We start from the raw sequence: 25,959 nt of genomic DNA, 5'->3' as shown, positions 1-25,959 counted from the left end.
TCGGGCCGCCGGCTGCTTCTTTTGCGGCCAGGAGAAGCACCCGAGGTCGCGCTGCCCAGCCAGGAACTCTACCTGCGCAACCTGCAGGAAGAAAGGCCACTTCTCTAAGGCCTGCAGGAGCGGATCTTCAGAGGCCAGCAGTGCCTCATGCGAACTGTGGGGGCGGCCATCTTCTTTCACGGCAACTGAGGCCAGTATCCCCACACGTGAGTCATGGGGGTGGCCATCTTTGATCAAGGCAACCGACCCCAATAGTGCCTCATGTGAGTTATGGGGGCAGCCATCTTCTCCGCCATTTTGTCCTACCTCGTGGGAGACGCCATTTTACCCACCACGCCCGACTGCCACCGGGCCCCCGGACCCGACGACCGCCTCGCCCGCAGACGACAACGACTCGCTTACCTACACGCTAGCCTCCGTCACTCTGGATCAAGCCCGCCCACACCACCTGTCCAAGTCGATGATGGACATCAAAGTAAACGGCCACGCCACGACCTGCCTGTTCGACAGCGGAAGCACGGAGAGCTTCATCCACCCAGACACGGTGAGCCACTACTCCCTCCCTGTCCTGCCAACGCGCAACCGAATCTCGATGGCATCGAGGTCCCACGCCACGGACATTAGCGGCTACTGTGCTGTGACCTTGTCGGTTAAGGGTACAGAGTATAAAAACTTTAAACTCCTCGTCCTCCCCCAGCTCTGCGCTGCCGTCCTACTAGGGCTGGACTTCCAATCCCACCTCCAAAGTGTAACCCTAGCATACGGTGGACCCCTCCCCCCACTCACAGTCGACAACCAGCGAAGGTTAAACCGCCCACCGCGTAACACCTGCAGCCTATCCACCCTCAAGGTGCCGCCACCTTCCCTGTTCGCTAACCTCACCCCCGACTGCAAACCCGTCACTACCAAGAGCAGGCGGTACAGCGCTGGGGACAGAGCTTTCATTAGCTCTGAGGTGCAGCGTCTCCTGAAGGAGGGCATCATCGAGGGGAGCAACAGCCCCTGGCGTGCCCAGGTCGTGGTCGTTAAGACCGGCGATAAAAATCGCCTGGTCATCGACTACAGCCAGACCATAAACAGATACACCCAGCTGGACGCATACCCCCTTCCCCGCATATCTGACATGGTCAATCAGATTGCACAATACCGCGTATTCTCGACCATCGACCTTAAGTCGGCCTACCACCAACTCCCTATCCACCCCGAGGACCGCCAGTACACCGCCTTCGAGGCGAATGGGCGCCTATACCACTTCCTTAGGGTCCCCTTCGGTGTCACCAACGGGGTCTCGGTCTTCCAAAGGGAGATGGACCGGATGGTTGACCAGAACGGACTGCAGGCCACATTCCCCTACCTAGATAACGTCACCATCTGCGGCCGCGACCGGCAGGACCACGACGTGAATCTGGAGAAATTCCTCCGTACAGCCCAACGGCTGAACCTCACCTACAATAAGGAGAAATGTGTGTTTAACACCTCGCGCCTTGCCATCCTTGGCTGTGTAGTAGAGAACGGACTCATCGGCCCCGACCCCGAAAGAATGCGCCCCCTCATGGAGCTACCCCTCCCCCACTGCCCTAAGGCACTTAAGAGAACCCTGGGGCTCTTCGCCTACTATGCCCAATGGGTGCCCAATTATGCGGACAAAGCCAGACCCCTCATGAAGTCCACATCCTTCCCCCTTACGGAGGAAGCGTGCGCAGCCTTCTCCCTCATTAAGGGAGACATTGCCAAGGCCACTATGCACGCAGTGGATGAGTCCATCCCCTTCCAAGTCGAGAGCGATGCATCCGACTTCGCCCTAGCCGCCACCCTTAACCAGGAGGGGAGACCGGTGGCCTTCTTCTCAAGGACCCTACAGGGCCCTGAGATCCGACACTCGTCGGTCGAGAAGGAGGCCCAGGCGATTGTGGAGGTGGTACGACGCTGGAGGCACTACCTGGCAGGCAAACGATTTACCCTCCTTACCGACCAACGTTCGGTCGCTTTTATGTTTAATAACAAGCTGAGGGGCAAAATCAAGAATGACAAGATCTTGAGGTGGAGAATCGAGCTCTCCACCTACAATTATGATATCTTGTACCGGCCAGGTAAGCTGAACGAACCCCCCGATGCTCTGTCACGAATTACATGCGCCAGCGCGCAAAGTGATAGACTTCAGACCCTCCACAACGACCTCTGCCACCCCGGGGTCACCAGACTTTACCACTTCATTAAGGCCCGCAACCTGCCCTACTCCATCGAGGAGGTCAGGACCATAACCAGGAACTGCCAGACCTGTGCCGAGTGCAAACCGCACTTCTTTAGGCCGGACAGAGCAAGCCTGATCAAGGCCACCCGCCCCTTCGAGCGCCTGAGCATCGACTTTAAGGGGCCCCTCCCGTCCTCTGACCGTAATGTGTACTTCCTCAACATTGTTGATGAGTACTCCCGTTTCCCCTTTGCCTTCCCCTGCCCAGACATGACCAGTACCACGGTCATTAAATGCCTGAACGACCTCTTCGCCTTGTTCGGGTTCCCAAACTATATACATAGTGACCGGGGCTCCTCTTTCATGAGCGAGGAACTCCGTCAGTTCCTACTAGCGAGAGGTATTGCAGCAAGTAGGACCACCAGCTACAACCCCCGAGGGAACGGCCAGGTGGAAAGAGAGAACGCGACGGTATGGAAGGCCGTCCTCTTAGCCTTAAAGTCTAAGGGCCTCCCAACCTCCCGCTGGCAGGAAGTCCTCCCGACAGCGCTGCACTCCATCCGGTCACTACTTTGCACGGCCATTAACGCCACCCCCCATGAACGAATGTTTGTTTTCCCCAGGAAGTCGACTACGGGAACCACTACCAACCTGGCTGACCTCTCCGGGGCCCGTCTTGCTGCGAAAGCACGTGAGGGCCCATAAAACAGACCCCCTGGTCGAGAGGGTGAACCTCCTGCACGCCAACCCCCAGTACGCCTACGTGGCTTACCCAGACGGGCGGGAGCACACTGTCTCCTTACGAGACCTCGCACCCTCGGGCACTCCGGAGACACCACCTTTACCCCCCCCCCACCACCCCCCCAATTCCAGCCCAGGTAGACGGCATGCCGGAACCCCACGAGCCTTCGCCGACCACGCAGACACCAGCACTAACACCGGATAATGCAGCACCGCCGCTGCGACGATCGGAGAGGCTTACGAGGCCTCCGGACAGACTGACATACCAGAACTGGTAGTACACTTCACCCCGCCGGACTCAAATCTAAACAAGGGGTGAATGTGGTAAACCACTTTTATCGTTACACTATAGTTATCACTGTTGTATTGTTATCACCGTTATCACTGTTGTATCACGATACGAGGTCGCCTCTTGTCGCGCTGTTATACCTGGGCTGACCACCTCCGACTCCGCCCATGGCTCCACCTACCTGCCCAGGTATAAAGGTAGTCGACTGGCTGGTATTCCTCCTTGTTGGACCCGATCACCCACGAGGGTGGGCTCTGTTGTTTAGTCAATAAAAACCTTTAGTTACGTTCCTAACTCGTCGCTTTTTATTGGACGAATTGATAGGTATATCACAGGGCATTTGGAAAATCATAATGCAGTCAAGCAGAGTCAGCATGGTTTTATGAAAGGGAAATCATGTTTAACAAATTTGCTGGAGTTCTTTGAGGATGTAATGAGCAGCGTGGATAAAGGGGAACCAGTAGATGTCGTGTATTTGGATTTCCAGAAGGCATTCGATAAGGTGCCACATAAAAGGTTACTGCACAAGATAAGAGCTCACGGGGTTGGGGGTAATATATTAACATGGATAGAGGATTGGCTAACTAACAGGAAGCAGAGTCGGGATAAATGGGTCATTTCCCAGTAGGCAAACGGTAACTAGTGGGGTGCCACAGGGATCGGTGCTGGGGCCTCAACTATTTACAATCTATATTAGTGACTTGGATGAAGGGACCGAGTGTAATGTAGCCAAGTTTGCAGATGATACAAAGATGGGTGGGAAAGCGAGTTGTGCAGCGGACTCAAAGAACCTGCAAAGGGATATAGACAGGCTAAGTGAGTGGGCAAACATTTGGCAGATGGAGTATAATGTGGGAAAGTGCGAGGTTATCCACTTTGGCAGGAAAAATAAAAATCAAATAATTATTTAAATGGAGATTACAAAATGCTACAGTTCAGAGGGACCTGGGGGTCCTTGTGCATGAAACACAAAAAGTTAGCATGCAGGTACAGCAAGTAATCCAAAAGGCAAATGGAATGTTGGCCTTTATTTCAAGGGGGTTGGAGTATAAAAGCAGGGAAGTCCTGCTACAACTGTACAGGGTATTGGTGAGAGGATGTTTCCCCTCATGGGGAAATCTAGAACTCGGGAGCATAGTTTCAGAATAAAGGGTCGCCCTTTTAGAACTGAGAAGAGGAGGAATTTCTTCTCTGAGGGTCGTAAATCTGTGGAATTCTCTGCCCCAGAGAGCCGTGGAGGCTGGGTCATTAAATACATTTAAAGTGGAGATAGACAGATTTTTGCAAGATAAAGGAGTGAAGGGTTATGGGGAGCGGGCAGGGAAGTGGCTTTGAGCCCAAGATCAGCCATGACCTTACTGAATGGCGGAGCAGGCTCGAGGGGCCAAGGGGCCTATTCCTGCTCCTATTTCTTATATCAGGAAAGACTGAAGAGGCTGGGGCTCTTTTCTCTAGAAGAAAAGAGAAACCCGAGAGATAGAAAAATAGGAGCAGGAGTCGGCCATTCTGCCCTTCGAGCCTGCTCCGCCATTCAATGCGATCATGGCTGATCCTCTATCTCAATACCACATTCCCGCACTTCCCCCCCATACCCCTTGATGCCTTTTGTGTCTAGAAATCTATCTATCTCCTTCTTAAATATATTCAGTGACTTGGCCTCCAGTCTCCTGTGGTAGAGAATTCCACAGGTTCACCACCCTCTGAGTGAAGAAATTTCTCCTCATCTCAGTCCTAAATGTCCTACCCCGTATCCTGAGACGGTGACCCCTCGTTCTAGAAACCCCCCAGCCTGGGGAAACATCCTCCCTGCATCCAGTCTGTCTAGCCCTGTCAGAACTTTATATGTTTCAATGAGATCCCCTCTCATTCTTCTAAACCCTAGTGAATACAGGCCTAGTCGACCCAATCTCTCCTCATACGACAGTCCTGCCATCCCAGGAATCAGTCTGGTGAACCTTCGCTGCACTCCCTCTATGGCAAGTATATCCTTTCTTAGGTAAGGAGACCAAAACTGCACACAGTACTCCAGGTGTGGTCTCACCAAGGCCCTGTACAACTGTAGTAAGACATCCTTGCTCCTGTACTCAAATCCTCTTGCAATGAAGGCCAGCATACCATTTGTCTTCCTAACTGCTTGCTGCACCTGCATGTTTGCTTTCAGTGACTGGTGTACAAGGACTCCAGGTCCCTTTGTACATCAACATTTCCCAATCTATCACCATTTAAATAATACTCTGCCTTTGTTTTTCCTACCAAAGTGGATAACTTCACATTTATCCACGTTATACTGCATCTGCCATGTATTTGCCCACTCACTCTACTTGTCTGAATCGCCTCGAAGCCTCTTTGCATCCTCCTCACAACTCACAATCCCACCTAGTTTTGTGTCGTCAGCAAACTTGGAAATATTACATTTGGTTCCCTCATCCAAATCATTGATATATATTGTGAATAGCTGGGGCCCAAGCACTGATCCCTGCGGTACCCCACTAGTCACCACCTGCCACCCCAAAAAAGACCCATTTATTCCTACTCTCTGTTTCCTGTCTGTTAACCAATTTTCAATCCATGCCAGTATATTACCCTCAATCCCATGCGCTTTCCCTTTCATAAATCCATGTTGACTTTGTCTAATCCCGTTGATATTTTCTAAGTGTCCTGTTATCACATCCTTTATAATAGACTCTAGCATTTTCCCTACTACTGATGTGAGGCTAACCGGTCTGTAGTACCCGGTTTTCTCTCTCCCTCCTTTTTTAAATAGTGGGGTTACATTTGCCACCCTCCAATCTGCAGGAACTGTTCCATTGTCTATAGAATTTTGGAAGTTGACACCAATGCATCCACTATTTCCATGGCTACCTCTTTTAGTACTCTGGGATGCAGATCATCAGGCCCTGGGGATTTATCAGCTTTCAGTCCCATTAATTTCTCCAGCACTATTTTTTTTTTTTTACTAATACTAATTTCCTTTAATTCCTCCTTCTCACTAGACCCTTGGTTCCCTAGCATTTCTGGGAAGTTATTTGTGTCCTCTTCCGTGAAGACAGAACCAAAGTATTTGTTTAATTGCTCTGCCATTTCTTTGTTCCCCATTATAAATTCTCCCGTTTGACTGTAAGGAACGTACACTTGTTGGAGACCAAAACTAGGAGCCATAAATACAAGATGGTCTCAAATAAATCCAATAGAGACTTCTTCACTCAGTGAAGAGAATGTGGAACTTACTACCAGAAGGAGTCATTGAAGCGAATAGTGGAGATGCATTTAAGAGGAAGCTAGATAAGTACAAGAGGGAGAAAGGAATATTAGGTTATGCCGATAGGGCGAGATAAAGCGGGGTGGGAGGAGGCTCATGTGGAGCATGGACCTGTGGGCCGAATGGCCTGTCTGTGCTGTAAAATCTATGTAGATCTACATAATGTAAAGTTATTATGGCACGGGTTCTGGTTCCAGCATCCACACCCAGCTATACCTCACCACCACCTCTCTCGACCCCTCTACTGCCTCTATTGTCAGACTGCTTGTCCGACATCCAGTTCCGGATGAGCTGCAATTTCCTCCTTCGTCCATCTGCTGCAGAAACCCTCATCCAGACTCGGCTGCTGCAGTGCTCTCCTGGCCACCCTCCCATCTCCTACCAGGCATAAACTTTAGCTCAGCCACAGCTGCCCGTGTCCTAACTCACACCAAGTCCTGTTCACCCATCACCCTGGGCTCGCTAACCTACACTGGCTCCTGGTCCAGCAGTCCCTTGGTTTTAAAATTCTCATCCGTGTGTTGAAATCCCTCCAAGGCCCTCAGCCCCCTCCCCATCTCTAACCTCTTCCAGCCCGACAATCCTCCGCCATCTCTGCATCTCCTTCAATTCTGGCTTTTCGCGCATCCCCGATTTCCATCGCTCCACCATTGGCGGCCATGCCTTCAGCTGCCTGGGCCCTAAACTCTGGAATTCTCTACAGCGAGACAAGCTGACTAGCATCAGGGAGACGGATTTCCAGCAGGCAAAACTAGAAAGCAATCGGCAACGGGAATCCTAGCTGATCGTTTCCTTTCTCTGGCCTAAAGGCATGGAGATCAGCTGTCACGCTCTGTGATCCCCTAACCTGAGCACAGACCAGAGATAGCCCTGGGACTGTAAGTATACAGACACTTCATTTTTAATTCTGGTATATATTAAGATGCTTTACCAGGCAAAAAGGGTTTTTCAAAGTGAAATAAAGTTGGTGACTGAACAGCCGGTCTTTCACTGATAAATGGACATGGAATGTGCTTTACTAAAAGGCAACAAACATGGTTGTGACTGCAGGGGCTAGTCATAGGCAAGAGATAAACAAACCCCCTTAGATTGGCAGACTTGGTGTCTACAACAAAACAGGCCACAAGGTTGTAGAACGACTTTTGGTGGCTAAAGGGGAGGAGTCAAATCTTTTGAAGTTCTGAAATACAGGATGCAACAGTTCATGAAAATTAAAATCTTGGTTCATTTAGTCCGCCACAGATGAGCAATCGACCAAACAAGCCAAGGATTTAAAAAAATCTAGGCAGGTGTTCACTGCATGCAAAACAGCATTTACTGCACATCCCAACAGCCCCGAGGGCATAGAGTCAGCCACAGAAACAGATGATGATCCAGGGCTTTGGGGAGCGCGCAGGGCAGTGCGATTAGCTTTGAATTACTCTAAAAACGAGCCAGCACAAATATGGTGGATCAAATGATTGAAATAAATCGAAGGATCGATTGGCGTTTGCAAGTCATCGCCGATCAGGTTCACCCATCAGCTCAGCGGGTGCGCTTAGGTTATAATTTGTTCGCGGGAGGTGGGCGACACTGGCAAGGCCGGCATTTATTGCTCACCAATAGTTACCCTAAAGGGAAGAGAAAATAAAAAGTTACCTGATGGTATCGCCCAATCTTGACATGAGAGTGTTTTCGAATCATTCCGTCACAAGGCAAGAGCTACGGGAAAAGGACAGGGAATGGGGAAAAAAGGTCAGTACAGACTCGGGATTGCAAAGGGCAGAGATTCAGTCAACACCATCACATCACCAGGGTCTCAGCAAATCTAAAAAACATTACACGTAAAAGTGGGAAAAGCTTGCCTATTCTCGGGGTGTGGCCGACACTGGGGTAGCCATAATTATTGCCCGTCCCGAGTCCACCCCCAGGTGATGGTGGGCCGTCATCCATAGCAATCGCTGGGCCACTTCAGAGGATGCCAACCACAGCGTGGGACTGGAGTCACACCCAAAAAACACAGCTATTACTGGGCCATGGGTTCCATTCCCGGCCTGAACTCAGCCACCGGGGGAAGATGGGAACTTTGAAGCTGATGAGACGATAATGAAGTTGTTGAACAATCACAGCGATCAATCTCTATCAATGAGTCTCCAACAGACCCAGACAGGAGGTGAGGAAAACCCCCAGTGGGGAAGAGCTTTGGGAACCAGAGGTCCAATGTCAGCGGTTCCTCTCGAGCACACGACACTCGCCACACGTCATGTCTCCAAATACTTAGACTATCCCAAAACATACTTACATCTCCTGCCAGGAGTTTGAGTAATGTAGACTTCCCAGCTCCATTAGGTCCAACCAGGGCCACCCTGGTATCTAAATCGATACCAAACTCCAGGTTCCGGTAGATCAAGGGCTGAAAGAGAGTTATAAACAATCAGTATTCCCATTTCCGCCAAAATTCTAATCTTAACCCTTCCACCCAAGTCCTGTGCTGGTGGAGCCTGGATTACATCCCAACCTCAATCAAAAACCACACCACGGTTTCCTTCTTCATCCTCTGCTCACCATGAGCAGCTGGATTGGTCACTTGCACCCTGAAGGACACCTGTTCACACAGTCAGTAATTCCACTCCAGTGTACAGAGTCAGTGGGTGGCTGTTAGATTCTAGGTGAGGCATTGCTCAGGTACGAGGGCTGGTTGGGAACTCGCCCTCACGTCGCATGTACGGAATTACAGCAATGTGCTTAAGCTTTTACAATGCCACTGCCCCAAACCAGCAGCATCAAGTCAGCACAGCGCTGGATGCAGGCGAACAGACACAGACATGGTCACTTGAGATTACACAAATGTAGATTCTGCCATTCCACATTTGGGCTGTGTCTGGGGAGAGGATGTAGAGCACAGTTACAAATTTCACACACACGTGCAGCACACTCACCAAGAGCTCCCTCACTGTTACTTACCCCAATATTTGTGTACTTGAAGCTCACGTTCTGTACCATGATAACAGGAGGAGGAATCTTCCCGCAGGAGGGGAAACAGAATGACAATGTCTACAAGAGGACAGACAAGAGATTAGAACTGTACAAAATGGCAATAGCAACAGTGAGAGTCATCTGACGCCCCTCCCCAGAAGATGCATGTGGGGAGACAGGAACCGGCTACAACGTCTCCCTCCCCTGGGCACGCTCCCTCCCAACACTACTGATCCCCTAGTCCCTTTGCCGGAGCTCCCCGAAACACACCAATCAGTGGTAGAATCTCAACAACCCTCACCCTGCTCAGTGTCGGAGTCCAAACCCTGCACTGTAGAGCAGGATCATACACTCGTCATCAAGGTGGGAGAAGCAGCGATATGGGGATTCGAGGGTTGAGCTTTAAAAGACGGAGGTTATAGGAGGAAGGCATGAGGCTCCACAGTTCAGGGGAAGAGGAAAGTGTGAGCGATAGCGGAATAGAACGGGAAGTCTCCACTCGTGAGACTGCTGGCGGTTAAAGCCATTCGGGCTCCGACGGCACGGACCCGTCATCTCGGGTTTTTGCCCACGGTAAGCAACACCCACACACGGCACAAACCTTGTCGTTGACCACTTTCTCCGTCAGTCCGGAAGCCATCATCTTCTGCAGGGTCTTCTCTTTGCTCTGAGCCTGTCGCGCCAACTTGGCGCTGCCATGCCCGAAACGTGCAATGTAGTTCTGGGGGAAAAGGGGGAGAGAAACCAAACACGGGTCAGCGTTAGGCAGCAGGTAACAACCCATCCAGAATACAACGGGCAATATCAGCACCAACCCTCACCGTGGCTCCCAACAGCCACATCGGAGATGAGAAACCTGGCAGTAGGTGACGAGGAGAGACTTGGAAAAGTGGGGCTGTGTTCATTCAAACAGAGGAGATTACTTTGATAAAGGTGTTTAAAATTAGGAGGGGACAGGATGAGATAGATAAAATCGATCATTTCCATGATTGAGGGGTCGAGACCGAGAGGACGAAGACATAAGATTAAATGCATGAGATTTAGGACACAGGTTGTGAGGCTGTGGAATTCACTTCTGGAGTTACTGACTGTCGCAGAGACCATATCAACATCAAGAACAGGGAAGATAGATGGTTGAAAGGGGGGGGGGAAATCTATGGGAAGTGGGATTATGATACAGCTCCTGTGGAGGATAACCACCAACATGGACTGGTGGGGCCGAATGGCCTGTTTCCGCATTGCAATTTCTACACAATTAACCTAAACCTCCTCTTGCATGTTATTTTCTTAATGGGTCCAGAGTCTGATAGAAACCAGACAGGTTAACTAGTTCAGACGAAGGGCTTCCACCCAAAAGTCAACCCATCTTTTCTCTTCCAGATGCGGACGGGCCTGCTGCACGTTTCCACCCATCCCCTTCACGTGCTCACCTTCATGTGGGTGATCTGATCTTGCTCCCAGTTGAACCGTTTCATCTGGTTCTCTTCCAGTTCCAGCCTGGTCTTCACGTATTGGTCGTAGTTACCCTGAAACACAAGTCACACCCAGTGAATCCAAGGCAATTTCTTAGTGCCCTAGACTTGAATATTCATGTCACTAACACCTCCCCAACAGCACTGCGAGTACCTTCAACACACGGACTGCAGTTCAAGGCGGCGGCTCACCACCACCTTTTCAAGGGGCAACTAGGAACGGGCAATAAATATGCATGGTAACTTCATTTCCTTGCTATTCTTGGCAGTCGTGGCTCAGTGGGTAACACTCTCGTCTCTGATTCAGAAGGTCGTGGGTTCACGTCCCAATGGAGACTTGGGCACATAATCCAGGCTGACTCTCCCAGTGCACTGAGGGAGTGCTGCATTGCCGGAGGTGCCGTCTTTTGGATGAGACATTAAACTGAGGCCCCTCTCAGGTGGACATGCAAGATCCGATGGCACTATTCGAAGAGGAGTAGGGGAGATCTTCCCAGTGCCCTCAACCAACATCATTAAAACAGATTATCTGGTCATTATCATATTGCTGTTTGTGGAATCTTGCTGTGTGCAAATTGGCTGCTGCGTTTCCTACATTACAACAGTAACTACAGTTGAAAAGTACTTTCTTGGCTGTAAAGCTCTTCGAGATGTCCCGAGGTCATGAAAGACGCTGTATAAATGCAAATCTGTTCCAAACCAATCTCAGGTCAAAAATATATTCGACCGAATGGCTCAGGTTGATCTGCTTTGATGCTAGTTAATTGCGTATTCTCCACTACACAGGAAGTCGTGCTCCCAAATTTAAACCTGGCAAGATGTCTCTCCAAGCTGCAACTCCAGCAGTTACTGGACAAAGCCACACCACCACATAGGACTGCGATCTTCCTGCATTAATCACGATTTTTGGGAACTTCTATAATCAAGGTGAGGGATGTCAGCGCTGGGAAAACGCCCAGCACGGGTTAGATACAGAGTAAAGCTCCTTCTACACTGTCCCATCAAACACTCCCAGGGCAGGTACAGCACGGGGTTAGATACAGAGTAAAGCTCCCTCTACACTGTCCCATCAAATACTCCCAGGGCAGGTACAGCACGGGGTTAGATACAGAGCAAAGCTCCCTCTACACTGTTGTAACATATATTTCAACCCTAACCTCAGATAGCACCACGGAGACCCAATGTGACTATCTTTATTTCCCACACCTGCTGTTCTGGGACGTTCTATACTATCTGACCGATTTAATGCCAAATTAGAGTCCGTTTTACAGTGTTGGCCTCTCAGGAGTTGAGGCCGCCCAATTTAAGTTCACACCAGAGTACTCACTGTGTAGTACTTGAGCTTGCGGTTGTGCAGATGAATGATATTGTTGCAAACTCCATTCAGAAAGTCCTGGGAATGAGATATCAGCACAAGGATCCTGGAGAATCTGGGGGAAAAATACACAAAGCAGCAAGTTAATTAAAAATGTCTACTTTAATCCCCTTCCAGTACTCGCAGCAGCTGTGGCATTGACAAGGTGTATTTATACAACACATCCACCACCAGCCTTGCCAGCTACGCCCACATCCCAGAAATTAATTTAAAAAGAATTGCAAAGAGAGAGAACTTTACCCGGCAACTACCTGTCCGGGGAATGTCACACACCGACACGAGGTGCCTGAAGCAGGAAGTGCCTGAAGTTCACAGCACCAACATCTCACCTCAGAGCTCAACGTTCATTTTAATAAGCTTAAAATAAACCCAAACTTTGCACTGCCATGGTCAAGGGAAGGCAAGTACAGAAGCAGCCTGCGTGTCAGGAGGTGCAGAACCTGCGCCAGCACCAACAGCGGCTAAAAGTGCAAATGGTCAAGAACACCGAGTTAGTAAGCGTGTGCATCTGCCCGGACCAACAGGATGGACTCCGCATATAGGCCGTTTGTTCATTTGTCCCCAGGACGTGGTCTGTGATGACTCCAGCTAGTACAGCAAGGGGGAGGGGGGAGGGGGAGAAATAGGTGGGGCATTTAACCCTCCCCCAAAAAACTCTGCTTCTGCCAAACTTTACAAGTTAACAAAATATTCCAGCTCCTGTGTGCATGCCCGTGAACTTCAACCTTTGAGTGCATTTGTTCATAAATTGGTGCCCACCTTTGCTCCACATCCCTCGATACTCTGACCCAACAAAAATCTACTGATCTCAGACTTGAAAACTGCAATTGTCCCCCAGCTGTGGATGCTGGGGGACAATTGCAATTTTCAAGACTGCGATCAGGAGGCCCTGACCCGAGCTATGCCTGCCTTTGTGGGATATGTGGAACAGTCTTTGTTCCAGTCCTACTCAGGTCTCCTCCCTCACCTCACCTGTAAGGACTCTAACTCCATTCTCCCAGTTTGTATCGCATCTGGTCTGACGATGTCACCTTCCATACTAGTGCTTCCGACATGTCTTCATTTTTTCCCTCAACCGAGGATTCCCCTCTACCGTGGTTGACATGGCCTTCGACCGTGTCCGTTCCATTTCCTGCACTTCTGCTCTCACCCCTTCTCCTCCCTCCCGGAACCACGATAGGGTTCCCCTTGTCCTCACCTTTCACCCCACCAGCCTCCACATTCAATGGATCATCCTCCGCCATCTCCAGCATGATCCACCACCAAGCACATCTTCCCCTCCCCATCCCTTTCAGCATTCCAAAGGGACCACTCTCTCCACGACACCCTAGTCCACTCCTCTATCACCCCAACACCCCTTCGCCTGGCACCTTCCTGTGCAAGCGCAGGAGATGCAACATCTGCCCTTTTACCTCCTCTCTTCCCACTGTCCAGGGCCCCAAACACCCCTTCCAGGTGAAACAGCGATTTACTTGTACTTCTTGCAATTTAGTATACTGTATTCGCTGATCACAAGGCAGTCTCCGCTACATTGGAGAGACCAAACGCAGATTGGGTGAGCGCTTTGTGGAACACCTCCGTTCCGTCCATAAGAGAGTAATCCCCGCGCTTCTGGGTCAGTCACTAACTCTCCGCTCCACTCCCACTCTGACCTCTCCGCCCTCGGCCTCTTACACTGTTCCAACAAAGCTCAACGTAAGCTCGAGGAACAGCACCTCATCTTTCGATTAGGCACTTTACAGCCTTCCGGACCCAACATCGAGTTCAACAATTTCAGACTAGAACCTCGGCCCCTATATTTTTTTTCCTCTCATGGCAGCTGTCGATCATTCTGCCAGTGCCATTTACACCTCATCTTGAGTCATCTTGTGTTTCTTTACTGGTCCCATTACCATCTCCTTTTGCCTCGCACCATCATCCCTTTTGTCTCTTAATCTCTCCTGCCTTCCACCCTATCACAGACCTTCCCTTGTGTTCTTTCCTCCCCTCCCTTTCCCTGCCCCTAGACTTGATTAAAAATCTGTTACTTCTCTAACTTTTTCCAGTTCTGACGAAGGGTCATCGACCTGAAACATTAACTCTGTTTCTCTCTCCACGGATACTGCCTGACCTGCTGAGTGTTTCCAGCATTTTCTGTTGTTATTCCAGATTTCCATTACCTTGTTCTGATTTCACTCCTAAACAGCCTGGCTCAAATTGTTTTGGATTCCCACTACCAGAGGAAAAAGTAGTTGTGTACACCGAGAGCAATGTCCCCCATAAGCTGAGTATTTCCAGCATTTTCTATTTTTAAACCCTAAATTTACATAGGCAGTAAATGCGCACAAAGGGCCGCTCCACCCCATCAACCATTTGCTCAACAGGAAATGAACCAGGTGCGGTGCTCACTGCAGGCTCGTTCCCTGCATACTCAGTCGGACTGGACTAAAATTCCAGGTCCATTCCTGAAACATAACTTCGCTCTTATTTCTATATCAAAGCTCAACACGGCAGTGAAAGGCAGCGACTTGAATTAACAGCACCAGTAATGGCGGAGGAGGATGTCACGAGAGAGAAATGGAGAAATAAACAGGGCCCTGAGCGACTTTAGATAGCATAAGATCCAAGGAGAGGACATATAAATTGGCCAGAAAAAGCAGTAAACTTGAGGATTGGGAGCAGTTTAGGATTCAGCAAAGGAGGACAAAGGGATTAATTAAGAGGGGGAAAATAGAGTATGAGAGTAAGCTTGCAGGGAACATAAAAACTGACTGTAAAAGCTTTTATAGATATGTGAAGAGAAAAAGATTGGTAAAGTCAAGCGTAGGTCCCTTGCAGTCAGAATCAGAGGAATTTACAATGGGGAACAAAGAAATGGCAGACCAATTAAATACATACTTTGGTTCTGTCTTCACAAAGGAAGACACAAATAACCTCCCAGAGATGTCGGGGAACATAGGGTCTGATGAGAGGGAGGAACTGAATGAAATCAGTATTTGTAGGGAAATGGGGTTAGGGAAATTGACAGGATTGATGGCTGATAAATCCCCAGGGCCTGATAATCTACATCCCAGGGTACTTAAGGAAGTGGCCCTAGAAATATTAGATGCATTGCTGGTCATCTTCCAAAATTCGATAGACTCTGGAACAGTACCCATGGATTGGAGGGTAGCTAATGTTACCCCACAGTTCAAAAAAGGTGGTAGAGAGAAAACAGGGAATTATAGACCGGTAAGCCTGACATCGGTAGTGGGGAAAATGCTAGAGTCCATTATAAAAGATGTAATAACAGAGCACTTGGAAAACAGTGACAGGATTGAACAAAGTCAACATGGATTTACAAAAGGTAAATCGTGCTTGACTAATCTACTGGAATTTTTTGAGGATGTAACTGGTAAAACAGATAAAGGGAGAACCAGTGGATGTGGTGTATTTGGACTTTCAGAAGGCTTTCGATAAGGTCCCGCATAAGAGGTTAGTGTGTAAAGTTAAGGCACATGGGATTGGGGGCAAGGTATTGACTTGGATAGAGAACTGGTTGGCAGACAGAAAGCAAAGAGTTGGAATAAACGGGTCTTTTTCCGAGTGGCAGGCAGTGACTAGTGGGGTACCGCAGGGATCGGTCCTAGGACCCCAGCTATTCACAATATATATATAGATGATCTAGACGAGGGAACTAGATGTAATGTCTCCAAGTTTGCAGACGACACAGAATCACAGAAACCCCACAGTGCAGATAGAGGCCGTTTCGGCCCATCGAGCCTGCACCGACACATATCCCACCCGATCCCCGTAACCCCTACACCAACACATATCCCACCCTATCCCCGTAACCCCACGTATTTAATCCCCCTAACACGAAGGGTCAATTTATCATAGCCAATCAACCTAACCTGCACATCTTTGGACTGTGGGAGGAAACCGGAGCACCCGGAGAAAACCCACGCAAACACGGGGAGAATGTGCAAACTCCACACAGACAGTCGCCCGAGGCCGGATTCGAACCCGGGTCTCTGGCGCTGTGAGGCAACAGTGCTAACCACTATGCCACCGACACAAAGCTGGGTGGGCGCGTGTGCTGTGAGGAGGATGCCGAGAAACTCCAGTATGATTTGGACAGGTTGGGTGATTGGGCAGAAGCATGGCAGATGCAATATAATGTGGTTATCCACTTTGGTGGCAAAAACAGGAAGGCAGATTATCTGACTGGCAATAGATTGGGAGAAGGGGAAGTGCAACGAGACCTGGGTGTCCTTGTGCACCAGTCGCTGAAGGTAAGCATGCAGGTGCAGCAGGCGGTCAAGAAAGCAGATGGTATGTTGGCCTTCATAGCGAGAGGGTTCGAGTACAGGAACAAGGATGTCTTGCTGCAGTTGTACAGGGCCTTGGTGAGACCACACCTTGAGTATTGTGTGCAGTTTTGGTCGCCTTATCGGAGGAAGGATGTTCTTGCCATGGAGGGAGTGCAGCGAAGATTCAGACTGATACCTGGGATGGCAGGAATGACGTATGAGGAGAGATTGGGTCGATTGGGCTTATACTCACTGGAGTTTAGAAGAATGAGAGGGGATCTCATTGAAACTTATAAAATTCTAACAGGACTAGACAGACTAGATGCAGGAAGGATGTTCCCAATGGTCGGGGAGTCCAGAACCAGGGGTCACAGTCTAAGGATAAGGGGTAAGCCATTTAGGACAGAGATGAGGAGGAATTTCTTCACCCAGAGAGTGGTGAACCTGTGGAATTCTCTACCACAGAAGGCAGTGGAGGCCAATTCATTAAATATATTCAAGAAGGAGTTAGATATATTTCTTAAGGCTAAAGGGATCAAGGGATATGGGGAGAAAGCAGGGACAGGGTACTGAATTTGGATGATCAGCCATGATCTCATTGAATGGCGGAGCAGGCTCGAGGGGCCGAATGGCCTACTCCTGCTCCTATCTTTTATGTTTCTATGTTTAGTACTTACTGCATCAAGCTTACACAAACCTCTACAAGTATTAGAGGCAGAAAGCAGCACCACCTTCCCCGCTGCACCAAATTCCCAACTTCACACTTTACGATGCACTCTGTGCGACCACTCGGTTTACTCTTATACACCCATGAGTCACATCCAAGTTACAAGTGCTCACGCAGTAACTAGCTTCTATTCTGACAATCACGTACAGTTGATCGACTGGGAATTGTTAACTGCCACTGACAGGTAGTTTCTGTTAACTGTTGACTAACTCGCAGTATCGTTTATAGTTTTTAAAGTTCCAAGTTAAATTCTAAATGTTAGACTAAATTTCAGTTTGAAACCGACTCACCCAGCACTTACCAGAGAGTTCTACTCTCACTAAATTCCCAACTTTACACCGTTTACAATGCACTCCATTTATGGCCACGCTGTACAGCATTTACTATTAAAAAATTAGTGCATGGGGCTTAAAAATAGTCAGAATCCAAGGTAGATCCAAGCTCGCCCCAGTGTTACACCAAACACATTCGCTCCAACACAACCCAAATCTGAATCCATCACGGCACCACTGCCTGATCTTCACTTTACAGAAATTACACACACCGAGCAGCGAAATCCCAGCGACAATGCTGCATCAAAGCCCAAAGTAAAGAGCCCCTCTACTTACGATTTCAGTTCTTCTTCCAGCCACACACAGGCATCCAGATCAAGATGATTGGTGGGCTCGTCCAACAGCAACATGAAGGGTTTGATGAACAGTGCTCTGGAAAAAAGGCAACAAATCACAGCAATCACCAACAGTCGGGAACGATCCATCGCGACCAGCAGCAAAACAATAAATTGGCCCAAGACAACTTCTGACCCGAGGTTGAATAGGTGGTGCTGAGGGACTGGCAGAGGCCCACCGGCACTGCACCAACAGACACTTGCCACTAGTTCAAAGACAACTTTTTGTAAGTTCATCATAAATTTAAATGGAAATAAAACTAGATACTCGAGGCTTTCTGTAAACGTTTAAGTCACATTACCCACCAAATCCAATTAAACAATGTTGAATTAACAAGGAGTCGACGGTGCCAGGAATTGGGAGAAGCAGAAGGGGTCAAGAGCAAGCCATGGCAGAGGCTGGTTTCAATAGAATCTGATCACATCTGGCAAATGTCGTGAAGCACCTCGAGTGCAATGACCTGCTTTGAAATGCAATGATGTTATTCGAGTAAATGGGGTGGCTATTTTTCACACAGCAAGATCCCACAGGCAGCAGTGAAATGAATGACCAGTTTGTGCATTTTGGAAGGTCGGATAGAATCATAGAATGGTTACAGCACAGGAGGCCGCCATTCGGCCCGTTGAGCCCATGCCGTCTCTCTGCAAGAGCACTTCAGCTAGTCCCACTCCCCCGCCCTTTCCCCGTAGCCCTGCAAACTTTTTCCTTCAGATACTTATCCAACTCCCTTTTGAAATCCACAATTGAATCTGCCTCCACCACCCTTTCAGGCAGTGCATTCTAGATTCTAACCACTCGCTGAGTAAAAAGGTTTTTCCTCATGTTGCCTTTGGATCTTTTGCCAATCACCTTAAATCTGTGTCCTCTGGTTCTCGAACCTTCCACCAATGGGAACAGTTTCTCTCTATCTACTCTGTCCAGACCCCTCATGATTTTGAACACCTCTATCAAATCTTCTCGGCTCCAAGGAGAACAACCCCAGCTTCTCCAGTCTATCAACGTAACTGAGGTCCCTCATCCCTGGAATCACTCATAAATCTTTTCTGCACCCTCTCTAAGGCCTTCATATTCTTCCTGAAGTGCGTTGCCCAGAATTGGACACAATACTCCAGTTGAGGCCGAACCAGTGTTTTATAAAGGTTCATCAGAACTTCCTTGCTGTTGTATTCTATGCCTCTATTTATGAAGCCCACAATCCCGTGAGCTTTTAACTGCTCTCTCAACCTGCCCTGCCACCTTCAACGATTTGTGCACATATACCCCCAGGTCTCTGTTCATGCACCCCCTTTAGAATTGTGCCCTTTAGTTTATTCCTACCAAAATGCATCACTTCTCACCTTTCTGCATTAAATTTCATCTGCCACGTGTCCGCCCATTTCGCCAGTCTGTCTATGTCCTCTTGAAGTCTAATCACTCTCCTCCTCACTGTTCATTATACTTCTAAGTTTTGTGCCTTGTACACCCAAGTCCAAGTCATTAATATATATCAAAAAAAGTCATAGTACCGACCCCTGGGGAACACCACCTTCCTCCAATCCAAAAAACAACCGTTCACCACTACTCTCTGTTTCCTGTCACTTAGCCAATTCTGTATCCATGCTGCCACTGTCCTTTTTATTCCATGGGCTTCAACTTTGCTGGCAAGCCTATTATGTGGCACTTTATCAAACGCCTTTTGGAAATCCATGTACACCACATCAACCGCATATTGCCCTCATCAACCCCTCAATCAAGTTAGTTAAACACCATTTGCCTTTAACAAATCCATGCTGGCTTTCCTTAATTAATCCACAGTTAACAGACTGTTAACTTGGCCTCTGATTATCATTTCTAAAAACTTCTCCACTACCAAGGTTAAACTGACTGGCCTGTAGTTGCTGGGTTTATCTTTACACCCTCTTTTGAACAAGGGTGTAACATTTGCAGTCCTCTGGTACCACCCCTGTATCCAAGGAGGATTGGAAGATTATGGCCAGTGCCTCCTTAACCTCCCTCAGCATCCAAGGCTGCATCCCATCTGGTCCTGGTGACTTATCAGCTTTAAGTACTGACAGCCTTTCGAATACCTCTATCAATTTTTATCTCATCCAGTATCTCCACTACCTCCTCTTTCACTATGACTTTGGCAGCATACTCTTCCTTGGTAAAGACAGATGCAAAGTACCTCAGCCATGCCCTCTGCCTCCATGCGTAGGTCTCCTTTTTGGTCCCCAATAGGCCCCACCCCTCCTCTTACTACCCGTTTACTATTTATACGCCTATAGAAGACTTTTGAATTCCCTTTTGTTAGCTACCAATCTATTATCATACCCTCTCTTTGCCCCTCATTTTCTTTTTCACTTCCCCTCTGAACTATCTATATTCAGCCTGATTCTCACTTGTATTCTCAACCTAACATCTTTTTCAGCTTCATCTTACTCTCTCTCTCTTTCGTCATCCAGGGAGCTCTGGCTTTAGTTGCCCTAACCCCCCCCCCGCCCCCGTGCCTCGACTGTACCCGAACCATCTCCTCTTTAACAGTTTTGCCCGCTAGTCTTTGATTCCAATTTACCCGGGCCAGATCCGCTCTCAACCCACTGAAATTTGTCTACCTCCAATTAAGCAATTTTACTCTAGATTGCTCCCTGTCCTTTTCCATAGCTAATCTAAACACTACTCCAATTATATAGGGCCTGGTGAGACCACACCTGGAGTATTGTGTACAGTTTTGGTCTCCTTACCTAAGGAAGGATATACTTGCCGTAGAGGGAGTGCAACGAAGGTTCACCAGACTGGTTCCTGGGATGGGGGGATTGTCCTATGAGGAGAGATTGAGTAGACTAGGCCTATATTCACTAGAGTTTAGAAGAATGAGAGGTGATCTCATTGAAACATACAAAATTCTTACAGGGCTTGACAGGGTAGATGCAGGGAGGATGTTTCCCCTGGCTGGGGAATCTAGAACCAGGGGTCACAGTCTCAGGATAAGGGGTCAGCCATTTAGGACTGAGATGAGGAGAAATGTCTTCACTCAGAGGGCGGTGAATCTTTGGAATTCTCTACCCCAGAGGGCTGTGGAGGCTCAGTCGTTGAGTATATTCAAGACAGAGATCGATAGATTTTTGGATATTAAGGGAATCAAGGGATATGGGGATAGTGCAGGAAAGTGGAGATGAGGTAGAAGATCAGCCATGATCTTATTGAATGGCGGAGCAGGCTCGAGGGCCAAATGGCCGACTCCTGCTCCTAATTCTTATGTTATTATGATACTATGATCACTATTCCCTAAATTTTCCCCGGCTCGTACTTGCTCCACCTCATTCCCCAGAACCAGATCCAGCAATGCCTCCTTCCTCGTTGGGCCGGAAACATACTAATCAAGAAAGTTCTCCTGAACACACTTCAGAAATTGTTCCCCTTCTCTGCCCTTTGCACTATTACTATCCCAGTCTATATTAGGATAGTTGACGTCCCCCATTATCACTACTCTATAGTTCTTGCACCTCTCTAATTCCCCCGCAAATTTGCTCCTCTGTATCCTTCCCACTAGTTGGCAGCCTATAGAATACACCGAGTAGTGTAATGGCACCTCTATTATTGCTTAACTCTAACCAAATAGATTCTGTCCTTGACCCCTCCAGGACATCCTCTCTCTCCAGCACTGTAATATTCTCCTTAACCAATACTGCCAACCCAACCTCCTTTCTTTCCCTCCCTTCCCTTCTGATCTTTCCTGAACACCTTATACCTAGAAATTTTTGATACCCAATCCTGCCATTTTTGAGCCAGGACTCCGTTATCACCACAACATCATATTCCCATGTGTCTATTTGCACCTGTAGCTCACCAACCTTATTTACCACACTTCATGCATTTACACACAAGCACTGTAAACCTATCTTAGACCTTCTTGTAGTCTTAGTCTCTGGCACCACCTAATAGCTTACTATTTCTTACTGTAGTGCTCTCTGTCTCTCCCAATCCTTTGTGCTCTGTTTCCCCTTTCTAATACTACATCCTGGTGCCCATTCCCCTCCCCAACACCATTAGCAAACCACCAGCCCCCACCCAATCTTTTAACAGCAGCACTAGCCTGGATTTAACCAGCCATTTACAGGACATCACCGCTGACAGTGCAGCACTCCTTCAGTACTGCTGAGGTTGTGCTGATGTCCTGGGGTAACGAAGCAAATGGGACTGAGAGACAGCAAACATGAACCAAACCTTACTTCACCACAAAGGTGAACATAAAACACAAAAATATAAAAATCTATTCGCACAAGAATTTTTTTTTTTTTTTTTGAGGATGTAACTGGTAGAATAGATAAGGGAGAACCAGTGGATGTGGTGTACAGGAAACTGTCGCTTAACCAGAGGTTAAATGTCCGGAAAGCTCTATCTACCGGCAAAATTCAGGAGCCGTTTCCTATAAGTTTTTTTACTTCTCGTTGCTTTTTTCCCCCCCAGTCAGGCTCTGCAAGGTCCAGCTGAAGCTGTTGCTTAGCTACAGAGACACTTTTAAGCTGCGGCCGACTGTTTTGAAGCTGTTGCTAAGCAACAGGGTTTGTTGATTCACACGGAGCTGAAAAGCTCCGTATGTTTTAACATTAGCGCTGGTTTCTCCGGCACTTTTGATGGGACGGCACCAGCTCGGTCCCGTCAGTGCCGGATACCAGAAAGTTTCCTGTATTTGGACTTTCAGAAGGCTTTCCATAAGGTCCCGCATAAGAGATTAGCGTGTAAAGTTAAAGCACATGGGATTGGAGGTAAGGTACTGTCTTGGATAAAGAACTGGTTGGCAGACAGGAAGCAAAGAGTTGGAATAAACGGGTCTTTTCCCGAGTGGCAGGCAGTAACTAGTGGGGTACCGCAGGGATCGGTCCTAGGACCCCAGCTGTTCACTATATATAAATGATCTAGACGAGGGAACTAGATGTAATATCTCCAAGTTTGCAGACAACACAAAGCTGGGTGGGCGTGTGTGCTGTGAGGAGGATGCCGAGAAACTCCAGTACGATTTGGACAGGTTGGTTGATTGGGCAGAAGCATGGCAGATGCAGTATAATGTGGATAAATGCGAGGTTATCCACTTTGGTGGCAAAAACAGGAAGGCAGATTATTATCTGAACAGCAATAGATTGGGAGAAGGGGAAGTGCAACGAGACCTGGGTGTCCTTGTGCACCAGTCGCTGAAGGTAAGCATGCAGGTGCAGCAGGCGGTTAAGAAGGCAAATGGTATGTTGGCCTTCGTAGCAAGAGGGTTCGAGTACAAGAACAAGGATGTCTTGCTGCAGTTGTACAGGGCCTTGGCGAGACCACACCTTGAGTATTGTGTGCAGTTTTGGTCGTCTTATCTGAGGAAGGATGTTCTTGCCATGGAGGGAGTGCAGCGAAGATTCACCAGACTGATACCTGGGATGGCAGGAATGACATGAGGAGATTGGGCTTACACTCGCTGGAGTTTAGAAGAATGAGAGAGGATCTCATTGAAACTTGTAAAATTCTAACAGGACTGGACAGACTGGGTGCAGGAAGAATGTTCCCGATGGCGGGGGAGTCCAGAACCAGGGGTCACAGTCTAAGGATAAGGGGAAAGCCATTTAGGACAGAGATGAGGAGGAATTTCTTCACCCAGAGAGTGGTGAACCTGTGGAATTCTCTACCACAGAAGGCAGTGGAGGCCAATTCATTAAATATATTCAAGAAGGAGTTGGATATATTCCTTAATTAAGGCTAAAGGGATCAAGGGATATGGGGAGAAGGCAGGGACAGGGTACTGAATTTGGATGATCAGCCATGATCTCACTGAATGGTGGAGCAGGCTCGAGGGGCCGAATGGCCTACTCTTGTTCCTATCTTCTATGTTTCTATAAAACAAACAGCAGAAACAACCCAACCCACGTTTTAAATTCTCTCCTGGAGGTGGGGACATGCTGGGCTGTAGTTTATTGGGTTCTGCTGATCTGCTGTATTTTCCACTAGGGGCCACTGGGCTGTGGTGAGAATCAGGAAAAATAGACAGAGCGAGAGCAAAGAACAGGGAGAGGAAAAAGTGCAACCCAGCTTATTTAAAGTTATATGCTAAGGCCCTGCCCCCCTCGGTAGCATCAAGTCACCATCCCATGCTTGGTTACCTGGCAAGTGCCACTCTCATCCTCCAGCCTCCGCTGAAATCCTTCATCCTCTTCCGCTGCATGGATGGCGAGAACCCGAGACCGTGCAGAATCCGCGACGCTCGCACCTCGGCCTTGTCCGCATCCAACTCCTCCAAACGCTCGTAGATTTGTAGAAGCTTCTCACACTCAGCTAGGGGCGAGGGAGCAGAGAGAGAGAGAGAGAGAGAGAGAGAGAGAGAGAGAGAAAAAAAAGAGGAAAAACCACAGTTAAAGGCTAGATGCAGACAACACAACCGGCACCAGTCACAGCTCACAGCCACTGACTGAACACAGGTACAACTGCTGTCCACTCGTTGGGGTGACTGTGCTCGGAGCACAAACATGGCAGAGTTAAAGGCCACTCAACATCTTGCACATTTCACCACAGTCTGATCTTCAACAGAGCTGCTATAAATGCAGAGGCTGCACGGCACAAATGGGACAGTGGAAAAGTAACCAACACATTGCCCAGCGATGATGTGCATTAGCGTAACCCAGTAGGGAATCTCAGCACTCCCACCACAAGCAGCAGATTACAGCTCCACTCCTCCCAACACAAGCAGAGGATTACATAACATAAGAAACAGGAGTCGGCCATTTGGGCTCTCAAGCCAGCTCCGCCATTTAATGAGATCATGGCTGATCTGACATTGGGCTCAGCTCCATTTCCCTGCCCGCTCCCCATAACTCCCTTACTGTTCAAAAATCTGTCTACCTCCACCGTAAATGTATTTAATGACCCAGCCTCCACAGCTCTCTGGGGCAGAGAATTCCACAGATTTACGACCCTCTGAAGAAATTCCTCCTCATCTCAGTTCTAAAAGGGCGACCCCTTTATTCTTAAACTGTGCCCCCGAGTTCTAGATTTCCCCACGAGGGGAAACATCCTCTCTGCATCTACCTTGTCGAGCCCCCTCAGTATCTTCTATGTTTCGATAAGATCACCTCTCATTCTTCTAAATTCCAATGAGTATAGGCCCAGCCTGCTCAACCTTTCCTCATAAGTCAACCCCCTCATCTCTGGAATCAACTTCGTGAATCGTCTCGGAACTGCTTCCAATGCAAGTATATCCCTCCTTAAATAAGGAGACCAAAACTGTACGCAGTACTCCAGGTGTGGTCTCACCAATACCCTGTACAGTTGTAGCAGGACTTCCCTGCTTTTATACTCCAACCCCCTTGAAATAAAGGCCAACATTCCATTTGCCTTTTGGATTACTTGCTGTACCTGCATGCTAACTTTTTGTGTTTCATGCACAAGGACCCCCAGGTCCCTCAGAACTGTGGCATTTTGTAATCTCTCTCCATTTAAATAATAGTTTGCTTTCTTATTTTTCCTGCCAAAGTGGATAGCCTCGCACTTAGCCACATTATACTCCATCTGCCAAATGTTTGCCCACTCACTTAGCCTGTCTATATCCCTTTGCAGGTTCTTTGAGTCCGCTATACAACTTGCTTTCCCACCCATCTTCGTATCATCCTAGTGGCCCTAGAAATAGTAGATGCATTGCTGGTCATCTTCCAAAATTCGATAGACTCTGGAACAGTACCCATGGATTGGAGGGTAGCTAATGTTACCCCACTACTCAAAAAAGGTGGTAGAGAGAAAACGGGGAATTATAGACCGGTAAGCCCGACATCGGTAGTGGGGAAAATGCTAGAGTCCATTTTAAAAGATGTAATAGCAGAGCACTTGGAAAACAGTGACAGGATCGGACAAAGTCAACATGGATTTACAAAAGGTAAATCATGCTTGACTAATCTACTGGAATTTTTTGAGGATGTAACTGGTAGAATAGATAAGGGAGAACCAGTGGATGTGGTGTATTTGGACTTCCAGAAGGCTTTCGATAAGATCCCGCATAAGAGATTAGCAT

The 25,959-nt window shown here is 48.3% G+C and overlaps 1 protein-coding gene across 1 annotated transcript in view; it reads right to left on the bottom strand.

Annotated features, from left to right (window-relative positions):
- Nucleotides 1-25,959, bottom strand: part of abcf2a (ATP-binding cassette, sub-family F (GCN20), member 2a) — a 67,521-nt gene that overhangs the window by 12,129 nt on the left and 29,433 nt on the right. Inside the window, 8 exon segments of the mRNA XM_085992197.1 lie at nt 8,119-8,181; nt 8,762-8,872; nt 9,424-9,513; nt 10,037-10,156; nt 10,866-10,961; nt 12,235-12,337; nt 17,889-17,984; nt 24,062-24,233. Coding sequence (XP_085848323.1) covers nt 8,119-8,181; nt 8,762-8,872; nt 9,424-9,513; nt 10,037-10,156; nt 10,866-10,961; nt 12,235-12,337; nt 17,889-17,984; nt 24,062-24,233 — 851 coding nt within the window.

Source organism: Somniosus microcephalus, chromosome 7 (genome assembly GCF_052327205.1).
Source record: "Somniosus microcephalus isolate GS21.2 chromosome 7, FLI_Smic_1.0, whole genome shotgun sequence".
Lineage (NCBI taxonomy): Eukaryota > Metazoa > Chordata > Chondrichthyes > Squaliformes > Somniosidae > Somniosus > Somniosus microcephalus.
Note: the sequence above shows the minus strand (reverse complement) of the source record. Positions and strands in the feature narration are given on the sequence as shown.